This window comes from Opisthorchis viverrini (assembly GCF_000715545.1).
Source record: "Opisthorchis viverrini unplaced genomic scaffold opera_v5_87, whole genome shotgun sequence".
NCBI lineage: Eukaryota > Metazoa > Platyhelminthes > Trematoda > Opisthorchiida > Opisthorchiidae > Opisthorchis > Opisthorchis viverrini.
The window spans coordinates 1177106-1198411 of NW_008751747.1; the positions used below are offsets into that span (position 1 = coordinate 1177106).

Sequence of the window (21306 nt, forward strand, 5' to 3'; positions counted from 1 at the left end):
TTAACAGAAACGATTCATCCTCCCGCATTCTACTGTTTTCTCATGTTTTCGGCTCATCAGGTTCATGTACTCGTGGGAACCTGAGTCAGTCAAATCCTGACCTGAATAAAATTTGCTAGGTTATAGTACAAGTTAAGAAAGGCTCCTCTCAGATTCTCACATCTACAATTCGCTGGTAAGTCCTAATCATGACAAACCTGGCGTTGGGCTGTCTATGAATTCTAAGCACTCGTCCCGCACAGCTTAGGTAAAAAACAAGTATAAATTTATTGAATCTTGACAAAAAACTCGTGGGGAGGGTGTTAATTGTGTACAACGTATTGCTGTACTGGCTTATTGCTCCAAATGCAGCATGTCGCAGAAAATACAGCTGGATAAAAACATCTCAACACATTGAGTTTGCACCGCCCCCCTTGATAGACAGATTGGAATGGAAATGAGTGTATTTCGCTAACTTCGTGCAAATTGGGTTCAGCTAGAACACAAGACTGAGAGAAACTTTGGGACTGCGCCTAACTGATGAGCGCCAAGAAGAGCGAAACTGGTCGTGGGATATAGAAGTGCATTCTCCTAAGTAGTATGTTTCGTCTATGCGCTGGGACGCCATTCTCTTAGGCCTACTCGACTGAACAGGTAAACGCACAATGGGAATCCGTGAAATTTACCAGTCTTGGCTTATGTACTCAGTAACCATCGGGTGGTGGGCGAAGTCCACGGCAACCAGTTAAATTAGTCTTTTCGATTGAAAGTTCCCGTGACGATAGAACCGACCGAACCATCTTTTTATTTTGCAGTCAAACAGAAGCAGTCAATCGATTGGTTGTTCTTCACCTCTCGATTTTTCCGTTCGCAATTTGGTTCAAATTGCGCTTGTTTCGCTGTTAACATGGAGGATTGACTGAGGAGTGAACACGTGCTTCTTCTCGCCAAACCCCTTCCCCATCGCCTCCCGATAATTCCGATCTTCCAGTCACCTGTCATTGAAACGTTTTTGGTGTCACGGGAAATTTCCTTCGACCAGCAGTTTTGCGCTGCCTACTTTTCGAGTCATTTCATTTGCATCCAAATGTGTTTTTAATCTGGATTACCTAAAGCAAAATGGTACAAACTATAACAATAAATCCGTCCTCATAATCACTTGGTTTTCACAGCGGACTCACCAAGGAGCAATCTGGACCTGTCCTTTATGGTTTTCTTTTTCAACTGAATGTGAAACACAAAGATCGTCTCATGTTCCAGTTGGTACGATTTTCGAGATATCGCAGTACATCTCATAGACGTAACGCACTACTCATTAGTTTGCTGAGAACTGTTCGGCGATGAATCAGCTAATAGGCAGTCCTATGGTCGCCAAAATTTTTCCACCGCAGCGCCAATCGTCAAATTTTCTTTTCTGAAGTGTCTGATGAGACTAACTCGACTGATTTATGCAAAAAATGAATAACACAATCCACACCAACATACTTTGCAGATTTTTCGTGAGCAGGTGTAATGAGACATAGGCACGCGCATACAGCTGTACTCACACCAACACACGCAAGCGGGATCACAGGTATCGCGTGGGACCGCAGCTTGGCAAAGCGAAGATAAGCAGGTGTAATGAGACATAGGCACGCGCTTATAGCACAAACACACGCAAGCTGGATCACAGGTATCGCGTGGGACCGCAGCGTGGCAAAGCGAAGACAGTGATGGAGTTGACAGCGTGTCAGCGTGGACACCTGCGTCCTCGTCTATAGTGGGCTAGTGAACATAGTGACAAATTACTCATGGTTAGTCAGCGCAATGGATCCGATAGTCTGTCGGCCTTCTTAACTGCATTTGTATTGTCCTCAAGTAATTTTGACCGTTATCGTGTCGAACCACAGGATTTCATTTTGAATTTTTTGTGAAAGTGTAGAGTCGACTCTATTCTTTTCAGCAGCACATTTGTAACGCGCCCAAGCAGCCTGTTTGCTCTATCGGCCCAATGAGGTCGGCCACTAACACTAGAGAACTATTCAAACAGACAACCATATCTTTTACTGTTACCAAAGTTTTGGGATATTCAGAAGCCCTTGTAAAACTGGTTTATCATGGTTTCCCTGGCTTGGATTTGAGGCAGTCAGCTCTGAGCACATTTCCTTAGGCAGTATACCACATTTTTCTGATGGTCGGCATATGCCTTACTCAATACACGGCTGAGGGAACTACTCCAAATTTTTTTCGTATTGTTCTTGGTTGTCGCCAAGTACAAGGACCTTGCCACACTAAAGACCAGACTTGATGTCTTGTGCAAGTCCCTATATTTTGTGATGCTTCCGATGCAACTGACAGTTCACCACAGGCTTAAACGGACCCTTAATGAAGTACCTCGGTAGGCTACCTGTGTCTGGATGATGAATGCAATCAAAGAAGTCCCCAAAATATTGCGCCAAACCTTGTCAAGCAGCCGGATTCTCGGTCCAATTTTAGTTCCCAAAATGCTCCTGACATGTCCATCATTTTAAAGAATTTTTTGCTCTCAGTCTCCGTGAAAGGTCTCTCAGGTTGCATGTGGGATGGATCGGTGCTACTATTTCCCAGTTTAGCACTCGATGGTTTACGAGTAACAAATACTCTGATTGATACTGACCTGTTCAACTTTGGTGTCGTTTTGCTAGCCCAATGTCTCAATCAGTCTGCTATCTAAATCTATCGGTTATTTGCAGTCTCGCACTAGACTCTGAAAATCAGAATGGAATACGTCCCGCAAAACAGTTGAAACTCACCTCACACAAGTAAAGCTGTGGAAGTTGTGCTATCTAATAGTGCCCGGGAGGATGGACAACTCTGAATCCAATTATGGTTCAGGTTGTGCATAGTCGCCGACACCGAGAAATACACACGGCGACTCTTCGTGGGTTTCCATAGAACGGACTTTAGACCCTATGTGTGGGATTCATATGACAGGTGTCGTCCCACCGGTTTTTGCCCAAACACTTGCCGAGGTTTGCATTGGATTCAGCGGCTCGCTCATTTCGTCGTCGAAATGCGCCTCCGAGAACCTACTTGCCGCTTCAAGTTCGGGCATCATTGCACGTTTGATTGATCATCTCTCCTCACTCAAGAGCATTAGTTTCTAAAATGGATTGTGTGAACCCAGCTCAAATTCAAGTATTGCTTGGCGGTCGACTCCACGGGATATGGATTTCTATGCTTGACTACCATGTAACCAGAACATATTTTATCATCAAGAAGAGTTTTAGCAATTTCATCCATTCGGTTAGGGCAATGTTGCAGGGTTCTCTGAACTGCGGTGCAAGATTCGAAATATCATAACCAACGGTAATGTGCCTTACTAGCTCACGGGGTCAGACTATTTGGATACAAGTCGTTTGAAACCCGTTGGATCTCTTTTAGACTGGGAAGAACTATCATGTTCCACGAACCAGCCACAGAAGAAACCCATCAAGAGCTCTGTGCAATAAGAGACTCGTGGTAGTCCTACGTGATCTCAAATAGATCCAATTTGCGACATTTGGAATTACCGCGATATAGATTCGTTGCCAGGTCTTGCGAATGAAAGTCATTAGTTTCCAGTTTGTTAGCAACTCTGGTGCGAATGTGTAGGGTTTTCATCAATCGGTTCTCAAAATGGCTACCGCCTAGAACTTATACACAGCATGAGGAGAACAAATGTCGAAATATACCTTAATGCCGCATTCTTGAAATCCAGAAATCCTACGAACCAGTCTTTTCGGGAACTTTTGGCTGTCCATTTTACCTAAAGCTGATTTTACCAATTGGTTTCCAAACTTTCGTGAAAATAATGACTTCTCAATCAGTCCCAATGGTTGATTGAACAGGCTGTTCAATTCACTGTCGTTCATCACAGTTGTAGAGCGGTCCAATATTACATCCAATTACACCAGTCCCAAACTATGTATTGGGACAGACCCAGCCCACTGTAAAGCACTCATTTATCCGCGAGTCTACTACCGGTGCTGACTGGAACCACCAAAAAGCATGATGACGCTTATGGCCAGTCTCATCTCTTGTCTCCTTTGTCACAGGTTCTTTGACAATTTTTGACATATCCGAGCCACCGGTATCATACCCACGCTTGCCCAATTTCCCGATCGGCTCTCCAGACACAGATACTGTGCCAGGCCATTCCGACGAGTTCTTCCGACACAAGAACCTGTCACTTTATTCTCAGCACGTGTGACTTCCTGTGTCTTCGGCGTTCATCCAGGGTTTAGGTGGCAACCGTTTGACTCCAAATGATCTGTTGTCAACACCACCTAGGTAAGAAAGACCACCTCGACACTTCCGCTTTAGTTATATGCAGTATCAGGGATTCACTACCTGTCACTTCGTTCTGATCTTGCCTTTTATCACGGTCCTGATTACGAGTCTCAATGCGATGTGGATGGTTTTGACGACAAAGATACATGAGTGAAAGAACCAATGAAAGGATAACCAAAATTGTATTAATCCAGACAGCTTTTAGTAGTATGTTCGTTATACGTGCACTCACACGTTTTTATTCATCTGCAGACAATCTCCAACATGACACCGTCTAGCTGAATTTAGCGCTCACTTGACTGTCCTCTGGGACATAGCACAAGTTACGAGGGTTCTTTAGTTTACCTATATTCTTGTGGAGCCTTTTTGTGTAAGATGTCGGAAACAGCAGACAATGTGATGCATAAAACACATTTGAAACATGAAACACATTTGTATTCTTCAACAAACACTTGGTAGTTAGTTGACTTCATCTGTCCCACAAATGATGTGACTTACAGAAGTTGTCTATTGAATCTTTCTTGACATGGTTGTAGTTCCATCGTATATCTACTTATTCCGCCAGTGTACTTATTGATCTCCACCTGACTTACTCGGTGCTCGCCAATCACTTGCCCCAAAGGCCGGCCCGTGCGATATTCACGCTGGAATTTGTGCCACTGCACCTACTTATTGTACGCAGTCACGCTCCCTCTCCTAGGTCTTCTATGACTCGTCCTGTCGTTACAACTGTGTGATCATTCTTTCAGTCGGAGACACCAGAGGACCACAGCGCACATCACGGTACCAACATACTGTTCTTCTTTATCCGTTGTGAGGACTTTGACGATGCGATGTGCCTGTGATTGCCAGACTAAGGCCCGTTTTGAAGCCAAAACCGTGGGAAATTGAAGTTTGCGGTGTAACTTTGCTTCTTCTGATATTCACGATAGTCAATCCTAAATGTGACCCGAAACCTCAGCGCGCAATTATCTTGTCGCTTTCATAAATTTTCCAGGCTGAGAACCCAGGAGAACCCTACTGAACTTCAAAATACTACCCCAAAACTCTTTTGTGAAACTAAGGTTCGTTCTTGTCATAAATCAACTTTTAAACGACATGAATTCTTGTGGTGGTTCTATGGTTTTTCCAGACAGTCTGGGGAATAAATACATACCGTACGTTGCAAAAGTACCCTATACCACTAAGTTGTGGGAGTTGGCTAGATAAGCAAAAACCCACTGAGCGGTTGGAACATATAGATGTCATCTAAGATTCTATAGGGAATGCACCTCAAATCCAGGCAATTCGAACAAGTTTCCACAGCCCCACAAAGCCGATGAGCGTGCAGCGAATTTCAAGATTAGTAATTACTCCGTGTGATTGATGAACTCTTTGTTAAACCTGGTTATTTATATTAGCGTGTCGCAGCCACTAGGAGGAGATAAGACCCTAAGTCTACCGACCTTTGTGCAATGGGTATCCTTCAATACACAGCTCACAATTCACAGGCTTTACTAGGTGAAATCAAGGATATATCTCCTGCTCTCATCCATTCAAATGATCAGACAATTTCCGAGTTATTGGCTAAGTTATTGGCAAAGCTGAGAAGTTCTTCCAACCATAGTTTTTTACTGAAAGCTTGAAACCATTCTGAGGTACTGCATAAATATTAGGGGACTGACATTCTTATTTGCTCTTTTGCATGTTCTGGTAGCAAACAGTGATTCTCAGTTGTTGAGGATAAATGAAGGTTGTCTTGCGTTTCAAAAGTAACTTCTCCGCATTAGCGTTTATAATAGCACAGCAGAAACAAATTCACAGCATCCAGTCCATCTCAGCACACAATTTTGGTCGATTTTTCAACCACAGGCTATCATCACTGAAAAGTAAGAAAATAAAATTGGGCTTTTACATTCGCGAGCAAATTGAAAAATTCGATGTGATTTGTCAGTTCTTAGGCATGGTTGTCCTCAGCAAATTAAGAAAGTAATGCCTTAGCAACCCCATGGCAACATAGCTGTATGGAGGATTATCTCAACGGAAAAAAATGAGCGACTCTCTAACCGACTGAATCATTCCCCTGCCAGTGAATGAGCTTCCCAACCGATGGGCTATTTCAATTATGATACGACAGTTATCAGAACAGTCGATGCCATCAGTAAGTAGAACGACAGTGCTAATTTATGGGTTGAGTTTCACAAAAAGAGGCGTACGAAAAACACGGGAACGATATTCATTTGGTCGAGAAGTGAGTAAACGTCCAATCGACTTGTTCGGGAATTAATGACTACTCGCATTTCTGTCTGATGACTGACAAACTTATATAAGCCTGATCCTATAATTTGGAGTCTGATGACTAAGATAGTAGTTGATTTATCCTGTTCATGGGTACGAAAAGGAATACAGCACAGTTCCGTTGGAGCGCGTTGCGGTAAAACTACGTCTTGAGGATGTTTTACTCTCATAAAATAAGTAGTTGTTCTGTGTGGGTAACTGACTTCGGTTACTTAAGACCACAAACCGAAATCGTGTTTGGAGGAGACTCTTCTGACATTGGTTTGAATTGATTGGAGCTGAAAAACTGACCCAATATATTCTTCAATTCATAAAGCAACTTCCTCACCAGCGAACTACTATCATTTGCGAATAAACTTGTTGTTAACGAGAGACTCACGAGAATACCATGTAGCTGCTAGCTAGCAACAGTTAGCTGCTAGCTGATCGTACCGCACGAAAGCCGTCTGATGTTGGACTGTTAGCTCTTTTTATATTCTGGTTCAGTTGAATTCCATGTCGCGAAACAATCCACTTGTTTGCAGCATAACTTCCTAGAAGTTGTTTCTCTTCTCTGAAATAACGAGCCAGACTGATACATCATCAAACTAAATATAACAGTCACCAGGTGCCTTATGCCAAGCTAACTGATCAGGTAAGCGCTGGGATGTTGCGTATGCACGCATTTCGAAACGGGTAACATGCACGTCCAATAACCTATCTACTGAAAATGCGACATAAGTAAGCTAGGTGGCGTCTTCTGAATGCCTTCGCGAGACCCAACTGGGTTGGGAACAGATTGGTGACCGGTGAATGACTTCGTCACGAAACGAGTCTTGGAGACACTCGTCAGCGAAACTCAAGGGTGTTGCCTGTCTACTTGCGGACTAGGTAGAAGTCCTTATTGATGGTTAGAGTATTTTTCATACAGCAAGACGTCGCAATCGATTGAGCCCGTATGCAGGAGCTGGTTATCCTGGGCGGCTCCGTTGCAGCTCCAATGACCCATTTAATAAATCTCGTCCCCATGTTTCATTGTGGATTACCGAACTCAATGGCAACTAGTCATCTGCTGGCCAGCTTGGCTCCAAGATGAGAAAAATGGCGATACAATTCGGCGTACTAGCGAACGAAACGTGAAAGCGATTACCTGTATTGGTTGAAAGTATATTGCGTCCAGAAGGCCGAAGAAATGAGTGGTGCGGGGACTGCCCCAACAGAACCTTGAAAACTTGCTCCGAAAAGCCATCGCCCCTAGTATAGAACACCCGGAGGGCAACCGTTAGCCACTAGCTGATCGTACCGCATGAAAGCCGTCTACTGTTTTCGTTAGTACGACAGTTGAGAAACCTATCCTCACATTCCTGAAGGAACAGACTATTCGGTTTGTGAATCTTCTGTTATCACAAACCTACTTTACCGATGAGTAAATTTCTTCAGCTTTGCATAATTTGTTTTTCAAGCAAAACACAAGGTTGATGGCATCTCCGAGATTGCACATATCCACTGTGCCACATAGAGGATAACGCCTGTCGGGATAGTTGCACCATGGTTACATTGGTTCCATCTGTTATGGTTTGGATCACCGAAAAATAGAAGCACGTGGGGCGTGCAGTGATGTCGCTTTTAGTTAGTTCGGGAATCGGGTACGCATTGAAGGCGACAGCTGCGACGTACGAGTGCCACTTGACTTTGCGATTGTACAATTTCTGCTAGTTTTAACAACCATTGATGAGTTGGGTCCTACGGTCCCCTATCCCGCTAATCAGCAGTGCGATTAACTCATATTCAGGTAGGATACTGCTCGAATAGTACTTTAACCAAAGAATGCATTAATCGCATATCGACTGGCTAATTAAGCAGTCATTCCTCAAATGGGATGTTTACACACAATGTTGATAATTCTCCCTTTTATGCTAGTTGTATTATGCTGGTAGTATGAGGAAATTTAGAACGCCTAATCATAGTATTGCGCCATAACTGTAGTTACTCTTCATCAACATTTCGTTGGTGTCAAAGGCATATGAACAGTTCCACAGTTTTACCTGGTTTCTATAATCCTAGGATAATTCACACTCACTGAAATTCCGAGCCACAAATGGTTGTGAGGTGCTGTTTGATTAGGAAGCATGATTTCTACAGTGGGAAAAAACTGAAGCGACCTCACTTTGAGGATTAGTTACTACGGCTGCTTGAAAGTAGTATTTCCCTTGCCTCTCAGCGTTCGTACAGTCTTTTGTCTCAAGTGTGGGATTTACGAACCTACATCTCATAATCGTAGTCCGGCAAAATTTCCAGTTACTTCAAGTAGGGTTTGTCGCATTTCGAGTTTGTCGCCAGAAATTCGGTTTTCGAAGTTGAGCACCATAGCGATGTGTCATACATCGCTAAGTCCATATGACACTAAGCGTTTAGGTGTCCCCATTTTTGGTAATGTTAGCTTGACTAGAGAAGACACAGAAGCTTGAATCAATGACATTCATGATGACTTCTGTCGAGTCGCAGATGTAGTCTCATGAAGTAAACTTTCAGCAGCGTTGCTGGTAACCGGCAAAACACATGCAGTGTTAGACCGTTATAACAGCTGCGTTTTTATCACCTGGTTAATGTGAACACTTTTGAATCACCAAACATAAACAGCTGCAGGTGACAGCTTTTGTCAGCCTGCTTCAACAAATTTCTCCCTTTCGTTTTGTCTACAGCCTTCATGTGTAACCACAGTGTTTGTTTTCAATTAAACACACCAAAAATTGACGGATAAACTCACCAATCTAATTCCTTTTCGCCCCCCTGTATGTTGGTAAAATTAGTGCAACTGCAATTTTCAGATCACGGGGCTCACCGAAACTCGAGGCATGAAGCTCGTTTTAAGACAAAAGTATCGGTTATTTTGGAAACCATTCATGTGAATTAAAATGGTTATGTTATCTGCGTGAAAGCAGCCATTTCCAGCCGCACGAAATGTAGGCAAATTCGGGTCAGTAGAAATCATTTTCCATCAAGTCACCTGATCTAACCAAATCTTGACTCATCGTTGGGCGATATTTCAGTAGTTGCTAGTACAGCTAGCCTGATATTGTATTCCGGACAAATTAGGCAAAACGCTGAAAGAACACGCAATCCTGTCCTTCTGAAACACTGCCGGAGCGATTTTTGTGCGAAACGTTCCACTCACAATGACATTTAGAGGTCTGTTTTGGATACGTTCCACCTTTGCCAAAACATGGGAAGATGTAAAAACTAAGAAAGATGGAGTAAAATTCTCAAAACTCCTCATCTCCGCACTTCAATATGGTTTCGACGGGAAAATCAACGAAATCCAGCTGATTTTCTCATTTTTGATGGTTTGCGCTTGCCTGGTAGTCCCAAAAAGAATGGAACCGGTCGTAAGCTTTCAAACGATTTTCAGCAAACTTATGGATAGTGTATTACGTCTAGGGTGAGATTCATGTTTGGGATATAAAACCGGGTGAACTCTGTGAACTTAAGGAATAATGCCTTATCTGCCAAAGTTTCATCGGAGTTTTGTTCATGCGTATCTCAAATCGGGTTTCGCGGTATGATTAGACAGTCTTTGTAATGACCGCAACTTTGAGCTTTTACCGTTCGTCCGATAAGTAGCACCTCTGAGAATCCCTAACTGTGCGCTATTTTCATCATGTAGGCACCACACGTTGAGCGACAGAGTATGCTGAGATTCTGACTAACGAGATAACGGGATAATGGTTTGAAAGAACTGAAGCATTATGAAACGTCATAGTATGAAGTAACAAAATATATTCATACCAGTTGAACGACAAATCAAACTTACTTGGTTTGTTTAGTCCTGAGGCAACTGAATATCCAGGGTTGTTCATTTTTTCGTTTGTTCCATTAGTTCACTGATTTCACTTACTAGCACATTTAATTTAACATCCCTTTTTACTTGTGCGAACGTTAATAAAGAATGGAATGAGAAACCAACACCTTCAGCCACCAACTACGTTTTGAATAGTATCATCCGATGAGTAAAAGGAATAAGCGGGTAAACCTCTAACTGCGTGACAGGTGTAATGGTGGCACTAGAGGAAGTACTCGACCGGTTCTAGGTCCTTGTGAATTGTATACAGTGTTCAACAAATAAATACTTATCTTTTCAACCTACCACTTCGACCCCAAAAATATGTCTGATGACTCGAATCATCAGTCAAAAAGGGTTCTTCTTAAGCACTGATTCTTGTTCAAGCTCAAGATGACTCTGTGTGTAAAGCCAGAAGTAATTGACAGGAAGGTCAGGGGCTCAAACCGAACCCAAGCATCTCGATTATTTTGTTTGGGCTCGAAAAACCCGATGGCAGCTTGCTGTAGTGCTGCCCCGGTTAGGCTTCTGGACAAACACCGAAAGAATGTTACATCGAACGAGTGATTCCGGTGTTAAGTGATTTGAAGACGCTACCCGACCAGGCAGCATTAATGCACTTCACCAAATCCGAATCTGCATCATTCAAGAGCTTTCGTCTGTCTGTGCTGACAGAAAGTCATGAAAAATATCGCAGTGAATAAGCCGGTAAACGTATTGTCAGGTGGGGGTACTGCAATTGGAAAATTGGCTCCTTGGTTTTGGTCAACTTTCTGGTTTTGAACAAATTAACTTGTCTGAATGACAAATAGCTAACCACTTCGGATGTATCCAATTTTGTTTTAGAATTGCTGCGGTTATGAGCATGCTAACAAGGAAGATATGGCATCGTAATTTTATCCAGTGTTTGCGCTGTTCATTTGACGCTCAATACCTACCGTCCGGGAAGCATTTGTTAGACATGGCACAAAGATTTGCAATATCGAAATCGTATTATCTGCTGTTATTTCGCGGCCATCCATCAAACTTAAGGCGCAACAAAACACTTCTGAATGCTGTGGATCTAGCCGGAATTAGTTTTACTGGAAATGTGGAAGCTGTACAGAGTAGAGAGCTTATCGATAAGCAAAATGCATCTATTTAAAATGGCCATGAGTTTCTTGTAGAAGACTGGCCTCTTGACCATAACGAACGGTAATGTGTACGTAAAAGCTTTCAGACTTATAATCCTAAACTGAAATCGGTTTACGCCAAAAGGTCTTGAGGGTCTGTAGGACTGCTTCAAAACCGTTCACTCTGATTGGCAGGGAGTGTGTATTGGATCCATAGGAAGTTTTGAACGCATATTCCTCCGGTTGGCAGTTGAACACTGCAACACAGCGGGGCTACAAGCAATTGAAAAACGGTATGAGATACATATACTTGGACAGAGTCATGCGCGATCATGAAGTGTCGACCGAATTCTCCGGTAACAACATCGTAGACAAAGGGTTCGTACGGCTTTCTGTAGCTGGTGCGAATGGGGCCACCCCAATTTTCATCAAAGTAGTCGCCAATTCTTAGCAGAGATTATGTGGAACCAGCAAAAGGCAGCCCGTACTGGTAGATAGTTGCTGCATTTCGAGGAGGTTTCGTGAAAGCATAACACAGTAACTGACCTATCAGTCATTAAATAACTGCCATTTTCTAGCACCCTATAGGCACCGGAAACATGGTAGCATTTTACGTGTTATGACTTCGTTATATGAGGGTATAAAGAAGGATGATATTGGCACCTAGGATCAAATTTTCGTTTACAGTGATCACTACATGATTATTGCAAGCGGCACCACAAAAGCGACGAGCACATGAGGGTAGACTCAAGCCGTTCGTGGCTGAAGCCGATGAAAATCCGTCTCATCAAGCATCGCTAACTCGTGAAACATAAGCATCCGAAGAACAGAGTTAAGGGCATTCTGGGTAGTAGTAATAATAACAGTCATTCAGCCGTAACCCTCTTTTAGTGTCAAGCTGTCATGCGACCATAAGGAAGAACGAGGGCTTAGGTATTGTCAAGTTGCCCAAGCCTACATTGGAGCAGTTGAGATGGATGGGTCGAGATCCAAGCACCGACCTTCCGGTCACTATATCTCCTGCTTAACCATTGACCCATCCCGGCGTTTTTGGGTACAAACGAAGCATACGGAACCTGTTACTTTATCAGATACCAACGCATCCATGATAGCTGTAGGTTTTTCAAACAGATACCCTCCAAAATTTCCCATGATGGGTGACATCGCTTTACAGATTTTGTTTACAACGGCTTAATAAAAACACACGTAGAATACAAGCGCCTTCCTTCTCTGCGTTTCGGCTGCTGCTTTTCAGGTTTCGATAAAAAATTTCCCATGATGGGTGACATCGCTTTGCAGATTTTGTTTACAACGGCTTAATAAAAGCGCACGTAGAACACAAGCGACTTCCTTCTCCGCGTTTTGGCTGCTGCTTTTCAGGTTTTGATAGAAGAGACGGGCATAAGTGAACAGTTCATGTTTCGTTCACCAGGAAAACCAAACACAAGATGTAGCTCACGAAATCCACAAGAAGGTAGTCATAAACGTTTCTTATGTTCACCTGGGCTACAAACACAACGGACTTCCCTGATCACTACAACAGATAAAAATGTTAATTCATTTGAAACTGTCTGAGTTGTGTATCCCTTTTCAACTTAAACTGCTACTTACGAATTGGCAAACTGAGCACCGTGTTCAGATTATCAGCTGAGTGAGAAATAAAAGGCAACTACATGAACCCTAATCCGAAGTTATAAAAATGTATGTGAGTAGCCAAAAAAATGAAACCGAGCATATAAACCAACTTTAGGGAAGTTTTCATCGAGGAATTATGCGACTAGACTAGAAAGAACCAGCCTTTTGGGCAGTCCGTCTAATTACTGATTACACTACTGAGCAGTTTCAAAATAGCGAGATGACAGGTGAAAGTTAGGCATAGAATTGTGATGCGAAGCAAACTACATAATTAGTGGTTAATTAAAAAGGGTAAAATGTGCAAAGTTTCAGTTGCATTTGCTACTTCTGGGCCACATCCTAGGGAAACTTCAACCTTTCACTGGCCAAGAACGGCGAGGCTGTTCGCGGGCTGGAAAACTGTGACCTTTTTGGAGTTCCAGGCAACTCTATGTACGATCACAGAGCACAAACGACATGTACGTTTTCCTCCAAGAAACCTATTAGAGTTGAAAAAATGGAACGCGACTCAACCATTGCACTTCACGCACTTGAGTCAAACCATCAAATCATTCCGACTGCACACGTATCCTACAGTCCGGATTTATGTCACACGTGGAACGGACGTGCGCTGAGGCCCTAGAGATTGACACAGGCGAACTGCATCAACAGGAGTGATGGCACCGGCATCCCGTCTATCTGGATGGACTTACTGCATACCTTAGCAGGCAGAGTAACCAGATGTCAAGCAAGGATCTTAAAAGTTACGCATTTCTACCGGCAGGACAACAAGCGGAAGTACATCCTAATCAAAGTGCACATAGAATCACCCGTACACACACCCACGCACGCACGCTGACTCAATCTGACTGCCAACTAATCACAGGGTTGCACAAATCGGAAGACACGGTAGTGGGCCCAAATGCCACTGCACTTGACTCATATTTAATTGATTGTAGAAATCCTTGAGAAAAGTCGCCCAACCGAAACGCCGGATTTCAACAACCTATTTCACCACGCTGTTTTAACTTTATAACTAAAAGAAATCCGGCCTTTTTCTTTGTGTACTCAACCTATTGGACTTGGGTCTTGGTGACTTACAACAAAACTAATCGATTAACACATGTTGTCCTAGCAATATGGTCACACTAATTGATATGCCCCCGTGATCTAGCGGAATTCGGCAGCACATGTGGAATGTCTTGCATGATCCTGGCCGTGATATGCTTGCTATTATAGGTAAAAGGCCAGGGAAAAACGGAAGGTCTTTGAAATAAAAATTCCAGTATAACTAAATTTGTTTTGCCTTGTTTTTTATAGTAGCATGAACGTTGTGGGAAAGCCTCCAACAAGACCATTTGTGTCTTAGGCAGCGCAGATGGTGATTGGTCTGTTTGCTTAAATGAGCGATTCGTTTAGAAGCTATCCAGCATCATTCTAGATGAAGCTGTGAGTAGGTTGTTAAGGGTAAGGTGGGGCGTGCGGGTTCGTTAGTTTTTGGGCACTGAGTACTAGTGCGCGTGTGCGCCCAAAAAAGGAAATAGAAGAGCAGTCTTTGGAGAATAGCTGACATAAACTCCAGAATCTATATTTGTCCGTCGAAGATTACTGTCCACATGATGCGACTGGGGCTGCTGTTGTGACATAGTTGCGGTAGGTCTGTTGTGAAACTGCCTGCAGATATAACCAGTCGTTGCATTCCGTAGATGCGACATTCCTGATTGGCTAATCACACCAAAATATTTCGTACGAAACCGGCTATGACAACACAAACAAGTAGGAAGTATCACACACCACCCTTCATCACACATCCAGATGTTGTAAAGAAGCCGGTATTTCTGCTCCCTCTGCAAATCCACCGAAACAAGGCGGCAAAAGGTGTTCATATTTAGATAAAGATTGTGGAATTTTTGGCGTTTTCTAAATTATTATTTTTTTATTATTTAAATTTGTACTAATATTTGGATTTGATGAGGCGCTAGGTGGGTATATTCAAAATTCTCAAAAGCACGTCACGTATTTAGCAGATTATCAGTACAAATTCCATTGAAATATTTAAAATTATCTTGCCTCTAGGCGTATGAACTCTCAGGTTTCGGATAACTTGGGGGTGTTACTGAAGTTATGCCATAGGATTCAAACATGCGGTAGTATCCTTTCTCAACCGATTACCTTTCTGCTTAGAAATTCTGGGGAACAAAATTTGAAACGGCTAGTGTCCACCAGTGATTGGCTGTTGCGCTCTTTTATGTGGCAACATAAACTTGTATTTTTCGGTTGATATTTCGTTTTTTAGGTGAAGTCATTCTGTGTCAAGAAGCCAGGATACACCGTGCAGCTGTTTTATCCCAATAGGTAGTCATCATCACTGCGCTCCTTCACTAATTTCAGTAGGGTGTTCCAAACCCGAGAAACCACGGTTCGTAGTTTGTGGGCTTGAGAGGCTGAGCAGCAGTGCAACCAGCTATCACCTGGAGAAAACACAGGGAAGTTCATTCCCCAGTTACATGAACATCGTCACATGGATGCGTGCTGACTGTCTGCTCGAGGAACGAATTCTCGGGTGTAATTATAACTCATCCTGTGAAATTATTATTTGGGTAATTTAATTGGCCTCATCAATTTTATGCACCTGACCTTGGAATTCCTATCTGAAAGGACCGCAGAATCTTCGTCGAAATCTTTTTCGTAACCCAACCATACCGGTAGTCATTTCTGGTATTCAGTCGAAATTTCAAGAGACTGGTACCAATTGGTCTCTACTGGGACGTAAACGGCTTCTTTTAGAAAATCAATACTCAGCTGACTCGTCTGACACCAGCCTTCTACATACTAATCATCAGTTGCCGTGCAACAGTCAGGTTTCGTTTTCCGGTTTGTGCAACTTTCTAGTATCCCTGTGCCGTGGTAACTTGTTGGCTGGCATGGGTGTTTAAAATTTTGTTTCGTTAATTTTATTATTTATTCAGTTGTTTTTATCACAAATACTATTTGAACTGGGTTATGAAGCATGCCTAAAACGTACCTTTTTTCAGGTTCAAAGGAAACCCTTGTAAGAGATTGAAAAGGCGTCGTCGTTTTGCAAGTTTAGGAAACTAAGTTGGGAAAAAATCAAACCGTTTCGGGTTGGTTGTCTGTTTGAAATAGGTTTTATCAAGATGAAATCTTAACATCGCATGCGGTTTTGGGTGTCATATCAGTTTTTTTTCGCAGAAACTTAGGCAGCGATGAATTTTCTCTCATCGTTTCGTCACGAAACTACTGGTTGGTGCTTAGCATGTTACCTTCTTCGAAAGTGAACGGCATAACCTGCGTCATGAACGGATGTGCTAGTATCTATAACTTGATATTATTCAACATCGTAAAAGATGGCCCATAGTGTGTTTTTGCCCATGTCTTGTGCAGTAGTTATCCTATACTGAATACGACGATCTGTCGCTTTGCCACTCCCAAAATCTGAATTATCATAACGGTTGACATTCCTTCTCTGTCCACTCATCTTTCTTCTATTTCACAAGGTAAGCGTTGACTTCATTTCAGCTTCTAAAAAGCGTATTTGAAAAGAACAATGCGCGTACACTGCTATCAGTAGTCGAATAATATAAAGCTCGCGGTTTTTGTAGATTCGGAATGGCAAACAGTACTGACTTTATGGCTATCCTATCCAGCCTTAAATCTGACTTGCGCCCAAGTGGTTGTTAAACGATTCACCAGACCAATATCTTGAATCGACTTTAGCCTAAACTATGACAACTAAACCGAATGCTGGGGGTGAATGTTGAGGGCCTAGCCTAAGGGCGCCTGTTCTGGGTTACTGCTTTGTGTATTTTACTCAGTTGGCAAGTTTGGATTCCGATTTGGATTTCGTCTTGTAAGTGAAGCCAATCTATGTTGATTAGCCAAGAAATAATGCAAAAAATGTTTCACCCTTCTTAAAAGCCATTACCAGTCTACAGTTCGTGAGATTAATGAGAGCCTGAAACTGACGAACTCCTGGCTACTAGTTTAAACACTTGACTTCCGGGCCACTAAAGGCTGAACGACATTGCGACTGACTCGCACTTGGACAGGACATAGCAGGGGCCAAATACACGTGTTGGCCGGTTCCTTAAGTGTGTGAAGGACGATTGGTGCTACATCCTGTCTAAGCTCGAGATGATCACAATGTGGCTCAACCGTTCCTGCACGATTGTTTAAGTGTTCAACCTGCTAGCCGGGAGGTCCCAAGATCGAAATTCATGAGACGAGAGAGTATTGCGCAACCCATAGTTTCCAACCGTGCGGTGCTTCTCAGCATCTTGAAATCGGCCGGTATGGCTTGCAGAAGTAAATCTCTATAGAAACCCTCAGGTCACCTCAAACTGCCGCCATATTTTTGTACTGACGTAAGTAACTAGAATAACACCAAGCGTCCAAATCTTCTTGCACACTGGGGTTTACAACTGATTGAGTCTCATTCCTATCATTGGAATTCAATCAGAAAAAGCTGTCATCGTTAATGAAGAGAAGGTCTAGTTCTTTCGAATGAGATCGGTCTCTGGTTGGACGATATCATTTCTCTATCCCTCATGTGCTAAGTTCCAGATTTACTTTCAAATACGATTTTCTCCGTCCTCATTGTGGGTTGGCTTTCAGTCGCGTAAAGGGTTTTCCACTGTCATTCAATCGATACAGTAGTTCCTTTGTGAACAGCAAAACAACATAAGCGACTTGGCTAGAACGTTCTAAGCCTTGTTCTGCACGACAAGCTTATAGCTTTCGGAGGAGGAAATTCCCCCCATTGACTTGTTTCCAATATTTATAATCCATGTTTTACGTGCATCTTGAAGCGCTGATTCTGTCTAGTTATTGTTGATTGTGTTTAGAGCTAGTTAGCTCAGTCATCTAGTTCAGAGTTTATGAAGTTTTCTTTATTGCGACAAACTAAATTAGAGCTGTTTCTGGCTTGATAGTGTCAGGATCATGAAATTTTTACCGGCTAACCATTTTGGTCATGGCGAACCCCTCTTAAAATTTCCTGAACAAATGGACGTGGTGTCCATTTCGACAACAGATGGAAGCTGGACAAAAGGTACCACTCCCATGTAAGTACGACAGTGTGTTTGTCACAAGGAACTTACCCTGCAGCGCCTTCAAAAATTCTTAAATAAAAGCAGTGGAATGAGTTAAGAGATACGGTTTTTGGGGTTGGACATGTTTTGTACTCGCACTAATATACATAGTGCAGATGATGTGCCAAAATATTGGTATTTCGGATGCTTTGGTTGAATTTTCACCAGTCAGTTAATTAGATTATCGGGTTTTCTGATTGGTTTGAAATAATTTGGAAACCTTAGAAGGGGATAGCTTCAGGGTGCGTATGACGATATTCCTCAACTAGTGAACACTATACACAAATACGCCCTCAGTTTGTGTGCGCATGCAATGTGCTTTAGAACAGCGCACAGTGCCAGCATAAACGTATAAAATCCCGAGGTCATTCTATTGCCGAAGGAACCAATTAGGTGTGGTGTGGAAAACTGAGATAAAACTTCTGTTTTCTGAAGGGGTTGCAAATTTCTTCCAACATACAGCAGAAGTCAGGTAGATCATAATTGGTAACAGCTACTTACGTTTCAAAGTTTCCAGGTAAGCTGAAGTTAGAATAGAAGAAAATGATCACGCTCCACCGTGCTATCGTACGTTTGGGATAAATTACTCTCATTTCTGGGTTCATTTTTTTGACGGACATCGAATTTCCAACAAATCCTGCTTTGATATGCGTGCAATTAAGAAAGCGACACGCCAGTTAGTTTGTTCTGGTATTGCGACTAACGAGAAGTCTTTTACTTCCTCCGTTCAGACGTACTGTGCACGCTATTTATGATGATGAATTGGAATCCGGAAGACATAAATATGCTGTCTGTTTGGAGGACATTGGTTTTGTGGAATGTAGATGTCTTATCCAAATCTCTCTCCAGAATATTGAAGCTAATTACTGATGATTAGGTTTTAAAATATTTGCCGCGCAATCACACCATGGCCGAAAGAGTATGGTGTGCGGTAAAACAATTCGGGTCGGCCAAGATAACTGCGGCAGTCCTACCTATCAGTTCTATGTGCATATCAGGTGCTTTCGGTCAATTCAGTTCACGTGAATTTTTCAGGTGAAATCATGTAGCGGAGTGATTCCAGTTTCAGCTTTATTCACCGATTATAAAAGGAATGAAGCAATGGGAGTCGCGCGTTGGAGTCGTTGACTCCGTCGGTCCATCGACTTTCAGTGTTTCTGGTTGATGTGGATCTACTCAGTGAAGGTAATGTCTTTGGTGCATGAACACCACAGTTGTATCTGTTAGGGTCATTAATTGTGGATCTATCTCTTCTCGTGGTCCTCATCGGCACTCAACAACTTGGCTCAGTTGATTGGCATGGCCTTTCAGGCTCTGTTTCTAAGTTACGGACCGGGCGCCCCTGAATTGCCTCCATCTGATCCAAGGCTGGACAAAGAGAGTTCCAGGAGGCGAATGGTCTTCTGGCACACGAAATACATTGCCTCATCAGAGTAAACGCTTAAGTTTGACTAATTGATCTATGGAAGGAGGGTGAACTTCACCGAGGACAATCTGCCGGACTTCAGCATCACTTATATGCCGTTCCCATCAGTCTCCGGAAGCCAAGGCGATATCATGTAGGGGCCATATGTGCAGGTTTGTCAACGACAAACTTGCCTCCCCTATTAGAGAAGTGATTTCGCCCTCCCCAAGACCTCCATGTCTGATACAGCTGCCCAAAGATGTGTAGAAAACATCAACCGGCCCACATTCACGCACAAGTTATCTGTTTGGTCCTATCCAATTCCGCAATGGCACTTTACACATTACAGATGTTTATCAAACCGTACTACAGAACTGGTTGGATTGTTTTCAATGGCTTAGATATTAAGAGAATGTGATCCAAGGATTGCAGTATCATTGATCCACTCAATGTCCGTGAGCCACGTCTCTAAAACACTCAGATCCACGGGGTGCTACATTTGTAAATGAATCGGCGCACAGATTACAAAGTAGAAGGACGAGGATGACAGGAAAGCTCCTGCCTGACACTGATAGATATGGCGAATATGTCAGTAAATTCATGAGTACTGAAAATTTGACAGCCATACAAAGACCGGGGTGTCTGTTTATGCCGTTTCATTTATACCATTTTATTTCTTTTTGAGTAGCAGTTGATGAACAGGTACTTTCACTTTATGTGAGGTGGAAAAGTGGATCCGTTTTGTGGTGGTAAAAGGAAGAAGGCCTTCACTGCGCAGTTATTTGTTCAAAGATGCCAACTGACCGGTTACAGACCATTGAACAGGGAAACAAAACTCTAATCTGCATCTTAGTTACAGAAACTGGACACAGATCTCCCGAACGAGTTTTCCTAGACTAGAGATTCCTCCACTCATTCGTCGGTCAACTCCAAGCAAATGTGACTAAATGGCCCCACGAATTCCGCAACAGAATTCCCTTTTTCAATCGACGCAAAGCGAAATTCTACGAACAACACATACTACTCGCGTGCCTCCCGATCAGTAGTATCACCGTTACAGTAGTAGTTACTGCTGAATGGATGATTCTTAAGGAATATTTGGGAAGTGGAGCTTACTCCTCAGATATTGGGAATCCGAGGCCCAATGCAGAAACACGTCACAAAATTGGACAATCAGACTTAGTGTCCGCAGAAGAATACGTTATAATTACGTGGGAAGTTTTCTTTTACGAGATAGACTGAAGGTATTTGGTAAGAGTTCACCTACACTTGTTGATGAGTTCATAAAACGTACTTGAAAATTTCACGGTTGTATTTCTGTTCTATTTGCGCCACTCTCATTTGAGATATCTCCAAGTTATCAACATCCGGCTTATACTGGAGCTTGTCCAGGTGGTCAGCTGATGCCTTCAGGTTTGACGGCATATGTTTGACATAAGGCCAGCGTCCCAAGTAACTCACCCAAATAATAAGTGGGAGGTCGTTCGCTTCTTTAGGTAAATATTACTTGTGTAACGGTGACACTACTGATGGGGAGGCACGCGAGTAGTATATCTTGTTCGTAGAATTTCGCATTGCGTCTTTTGGAAAGAGGAGATCTGTTGCGGAATTCATGGAGCCACTTTGTAACATTTGCCTGGATTTGATCGAGGAATGATTGGAGTCAATGAATCTTCAGGGAAGTTCAAGAAGACGCGTTTG

At 42.8% G+C, this 21306-nt stretch overlaps 1 protein-coding gene across 1 annotated transcript in view; it reads right to left on the reverse strand.

Annotated features, from left to right (window-relative positions):
- T265_05068 (hypothetical protein) overlaps nt 1–21030 on the reverse strand; it is a gene marked incomplete at both ends in the record, with an annotated part of 58609 nt that extends 37579 nt beyond the window's left edge. Inside the window, 2 exons of the mRNA XM_009169979.1 lie at nt 18702–18722; nt 20900–21030. Of these exons, the coding sequence (XP_009168243.1) occupies nt 18702–18722; nt 20900–21030 (152 nt within the window). The remainder of the gene's footprint in view (nt 1–18701; nt 18723–20899) is intronic.
- Nucleotides 21031–21306: the final 276 nt, after the last annotated feature.